Source organism: Penaeus chinensis, chromosome 34 (genome assembly GCF_019202785.1).
Source record: "Penaeus chinensis breed Huanghai No. 1 chromosome 34, ASM1920278v2, whole genome shotgun sequence".
Lineage (NCBI taxonomy): Eukaryota > Metazoa > Arthropoda > Malacostraca > Decapoda > Penaeidae > Penaeus > Penaeus chinensis.
This window is the reverse complement of record NC_061852.1, coordinates 5,177,038-5,182,037: the sequence shown is the minus strand read 5'-3', so window position 1 is coordinate 5,182,037 and position 5,000 is coordinate 5,177,038. Positions and strand designations below refer to the sequence as shown.

Below are 5,000 nucleotides of genomic sequence, written 5' to 3'. Positions count from 1 at the left end.
TTGCATTCCTAGTGGGGACTTTCTTTGTTGCATTCCTAGTGGGGACTTTCTTTGTTGTAGACTTAGAACTAGAGTTAGGTTTCTTCGCTGCTCCGTTGTTTGGTGTGCTCTTTGCGCCGGGTTTCTTTGTTGCAGTCGTGGCGTTGGGTTTCTTTGTTGCAGTCTTAGAAGTGGGCTTCTTCGGTGCAATCATAGAAGTGGATTTCTTCGCTGCAGTCTTAGAAATGGGCTTCTTCGCTGCTGTCTTAGAAATGGGCTTCTTCGCTGCAGTCTTAGAAATGGGCTTCTTCGCTGCAGTCTTAGAAATGGGCTTCTTCGCTGCAGTCTTAGAAATGGGCTTCTTCGCTGCAGTCTTAGAAGTGAGTTTCTTCATTGCAGACTTAGCGTTGGGTTTCTTTGCCACCACCTTTCCCGGAGTCTTCTCCTTCTTCGTTACCTTCTTCTTGACAGAGTCCTTTCTGGGCGCAGCCTTCTTCAGCTCCTTCGAAAGTTTGAAGGAGCCGGAGGCGCCAGTGCCCTTGGTCTGCTGCAGGGACCCGCCGACGACGCCCCTCCTCAGCGCCTGCTTCAGGTGCACGCCGACGGCCCTCTCATCCCCGACCTGGAAGGAAGCGAGGATGAACCTGAGGATGGCTTGGCGAGAGGACCCGTTGCGCTCCTTGAGGGCCCTGAGGGCGGCGGCGACCATCTCGCTGTACTTGGGATGGTCCCGCTTGGCCGAAGGACCTCTGGCCGACGTGCTCGACATAGCGACAGGACGGGGGCGACAAGGCGTTGGGAGGCTTTCCGATGCGATCGCGGCGACGCGGGAGAGGCAAGTGTCGTCCTGGCTGTGAGGCAGACCTTAATGAGGGCGCCGAGGGACGGGGATTCCCCGGTTCTCTCGAATGCGAGGACGCTCTTCGGCAGTGCACTTCTAGGGAAGGGAAACCGTTGGATGTGCACTTAATTCTTTACCGAATAATATCCTAGAATGAATTAATGGAATCGAGTTATTTCATTACTTCTCTAATAAATGCACACGCGCGTGTATATGAAAATAGTCGTGTTACTTCTATACTGAAAAATAGATAAATAGATATATGCTCAAAAAAATTCCTTTTCTACTACTTCCTAAGTGTGTTTGTTTTTAGTTGGTAGGTGCACAATCTAATTCTATTGCAGTATTGTGTTTATTTCGGCCAGAAAGTGAAAGAAATTAACACGGAAACACATCCAGCCTGAAAATGTGCAGAGTTTAATCATGGTAATATTTGATCTTGTAATTCTAACAACTGACAAACATACAGGCTCTGTAAAGAAAAAAATCTCTCTAATTATCTCTCTCTCTATTTCTTTAATTTATCTATTTATTTCGCTCTATATATCTCCCACTGTTTGTCTATCTCTCCACCTGTCTTTCCACATCCCCAACATTAAATCCAAGAGACTGCAATTTTTGCTTTTAGACATCGATTCACTGTCTTCGTGCCTTTTTGGCGCTTATATAGGGTTCTAATATATTATATTTTGTGTTTCCCTTCTTTTCTTTATTCTTCTTTTCATTTTCTTAAGGGAAATAACATTGGTCGTCGATATAACATATATACATTACAACATCGACAAGAGAATAAAAAATAATTATTTATTTGATATTTGTTTTTCCGACCTAGTTAAGATGCAATTCATCAATATTCATTGATAATATTACCCAGTGATCCTTAAGCTATGTATAAGTTCATATTAAAAGTAAAAAAGTTCAATCAAGGACGTATGTTTAATCTTACACACAAACAGACATTTGCATAAACAATCTCATTCAAAAGTAACCGATATAAATCAACAGTTGTCAATAATATAGCATTTAAATATTGCAGGAAGATCGTTAGCTCCTCCCATTCTTTGTGGTTTGTTTCTTTGTTGCTGTTTTCTTGACAGTCTGTTTCTTTGCTGTTGCCTTTTTTTTTTTTTTTTTTTTTTGCTTCGTTCTTTGGAGTGATCTTTGCGGTGGGTTTCTTTGGAGTCTTAGAAGTGGGTTTCTTTGTTGCAGTCTTAGAGGTAGGTCGTATCACTGGGGTTTTTTGCCGACGCCTTTCTCGGGGTCTTCCCGTTCTTCGTCACCTTCTTGGCCGAGTTCTTCCTAGGCGCAGCCATCTTCAGCCGGAGGCGCCGGCGCCCTTAGTCTGCTGCAGACACCCCTCCTCAGCGTCTGCTTCAGGTGCACGCCGGCGGCCCTCTCGTCTCCGACCTGGAAAGAAGCGCGGATAAACCTGAGGATGGCTTGCCGGGAGGAGCCGTTGCGCTTCTTGAGGCCCTTGAGGACGGCGGCGACCATCTCTCTGTACTAGGGATGGGCGCGCTTGGCCGAAGGACGCTTGGATATGAAATGAGGGCGCTGAGGGACGAGCTTTCCCGGTTCTCGAATATGCAGACGAACACACACATGTACATTAATATCTGCGTGTTTCTATTTATATATCTGTGCATGTGTTAAATGAGATAGCATGATAGTACCTTATAGTGTTTTAATAAGATATCAAAACAAGAAAATTTGTATAACTGACTACGAATGTTTATTTGGCATCTATACATAAAGGAGTTCCTAACCAGGTTTATTTTTTGACCACCTTCTTGTTTGTGGATTTCTTTTCCGTTTTCTTAGCTGCAGACTTCTTGGTCATTTTCTTGGTGGCTGGCTGCTTGAGCGCGGTTTTCTTCGTCGGCGGTTTCTTGGCTGTGGCTTTCTTTGTCGAAACCTTTTCCTTTGTGGTTTTCTTCTGTGATTCCTTCTTCGCGCTGGGCTTCTTCGTCACGTCTTTTTTGGCTGTGGTCTTTTTGGCGGATATTTTCTTCGCTGAAGTCTTTTTGGCGGATGTTTCCTTCGCTGAAGTCTTTTTGGCGGCTGGTTTCTTGACAGTGGTCTTCTTCGCGACCGGTTTCTTCGCAGCGGGTTTCCTTCCCTCCGCCTTGCTTTCCACCTTGGCCAGCTTGAAAGAGCCAGAGGCCCCCGTCCCCTTCACCTGGACCAGAGACCCGCCGGCAACGCCCTTCTTCAGCGCCAGCCGGACATGAACGCCTGCTTTCTTCTCGTCCTCGACCCCGTAGAAGCTCAGGACGTACTTGAGGATCGCCTGACGGGAGGAACCACTCCGCTCCTTCAAGGCTCTGATGGCGGCGGCGACCATCTCGCTATACTTGGGGCGTCCGGCTGCCTCTCCGGCTTGCTTGGCAGCACTCTCGACCATTATGGAAACGAGATTTAAAGTTCTAATACACTCAACGATTCTCTGAAAAGGCGTTTGGTGAAGGCAAGGCCGAGGGTGTGTTGTGATGAGCTTCGGGCCTGGGAACATATGTATAGGGCTGTGAGAGAGGGAATGAGGCTTCGCTACCTACCCTTGTTCCCTCTCGGGCTGCGTTCAAATCTACTTTGGGTAATTATCTATAATGAGCCTTTGTTATTATTATTCATGTTATCATCATCATTACTATTATTATTCATGTTATCATCATCATTATTATTATTATTCATGTTATCATCATCATTATTATTATTATTATTATTGTTATCATCATCATTATTATTATTAGTCATGTTATCATCATCATTATTATTATTAGTCATGTTATCATCATCATTATTATTATTATCAGTAGTAGTAATAGTATCATCATCATTGATATCATTAATATCATTATCATTAATATCATTATTATTAATATCATTATCATTAATATCATTATCATTAATATCATTATCATTAATATCATTATCATTAATATCATTATCATTAATATCATTATCATTAATATCATTATTATTAATATCATTATCATTAATATCATTATCATTAATATCATTATCATTAATATCATTATCATTAATATCATTATCATTAATATCATTATCATTAATATCATTATCATTAATATCATTATCATTAATATCATTATCATTAATATCATTATCATTAATATCATTATCATTAATATCATTATCATTAATATCATTATCATTAATATCATTATCATTAATATCATTATCATTAATACCATTATCATTAATATGATTATCATTATTATGATTATCATTAATATCATTATCATTAATATCATTATCATTAATATCATTATCATTAATATCATTATCATTAATATCATTAATATAATTGATATCATTACTACCAATATGATTATTATTGTTATTATTACTATTGTTTTTATTATTACTATTATTATTGTTGTTATTATTATTACTATTATTATTATTATTATTATCATTACTATTATTATCATTATAAATATCATCATTATAATTATCATTATTATCAATATCATTGTTATTATCTGTATTGCCATTACAACTATTATTATCAATGTTGCTGTTTTCATAATTATTATTATAATTACTATTAGCATTATCACTATTATTTTTGTTATTATCATTATTACTTTTGTAGTTATTTTATTATTATTATTACTGTTATTATTATTATTATTATTGCTACTGTTATTATCATTACAATTATCATCGCCGTCACAATCGTTATTAATATTAGGGTTATTACTATTATTATCATTATTATTATTATGATTATTTTATTATTATGATTATTTTTATTAGTGTTATTAGTATCATTTTTATTATTACTTTTGTTGTAGTTATTTTATCATTATTATTATTATTATTATTACTGTTATTATTATTATTACTATTATAATCATTTCTACTGTTATCATTAAAATTATTATTATCGCCACCATTATTATTACTATTATTATCATTATTATTATTATCATCATTATATTTATTGTTATTACTATTATTATTATTATTTCTATTATCATTATCTTTATATCTATTATTATTATTATTGTTATTATTATAATTGTTGTTGTTACTCTTGTTATCATTACAAATATCATCTTCAATATCGTTATCATCCTTATTGTTATCATTGTTATTGTTATCATTATTATTATCATTATTATTATTATCATTATTATTATCATTATTATTA

General features: G+C 36.7%; 2 protein-coding genes across 2 annotated transcripts in view; both read right to left on the bottom strand.

The window, feature by feature from the left end:
- Nucleotides 1-748, bottom strand: part of LOC125043619 (histone H1-delta-like) — a 783-nt gene extending 35 nt beyond the window's left edge. The window contains exons 1-2 of the mRNA XM_047639853.1: nt 449-748; nt 1-352 (exon numbers count right to left, since the gene is read on the bottom strand). The exon at nt 1-352 is cut by the window's left edge and continues 35 nt beyond it. Of these exons, the coding sequence (XP_047495809.1) occupies nt 1-352; nt 449-748 (652 nt within the window). The remainder of the gene's footprint in view (nt 353-448) is intronic.
- A 1,371-nt stretch (nt 749-2,119) lies between these two features.
- LOC125043618 (histone H1-delta-like) lies at nt 2,120-3,224 on the bottom strand. Its single transcript, XM_047639852.1, has 2 exons — nt 2,607-3,224; nt 2,120-2,323 (listed from the first exon to the last, which is right to left on the bottom strand). The coding sequence occupies exons 1-2, from the start codon at nt 3,222-3,224 to the stop codon at nt 2,120-2,122; spliced, it is 822 nt and encodes a 273-aa protein (XP_047495808.1).
- Nucleotides 3,225-5,000: the final 1,776 nt, after the last annotated feature.

What these genes read in the sequence shown, in the direction of transcription:
- LOC125043618 (XM_047639852.1), bottom strand. Translation starts at nt 3,224, where the DNA reads ATGGTCGAGAGTGCTGCCAAGCAAGCCGGAGAGGCAGCCGGACGCCCC. An exon ending in AGAAATCCACAAACAAGAAG is followed by an intron (nt 2,324 to 2,606) that starts GTGGTCAAAAAA and finishes GCCCATCCCTAG; the next exon opens with TACAGAGAGATGGTCGCCGC.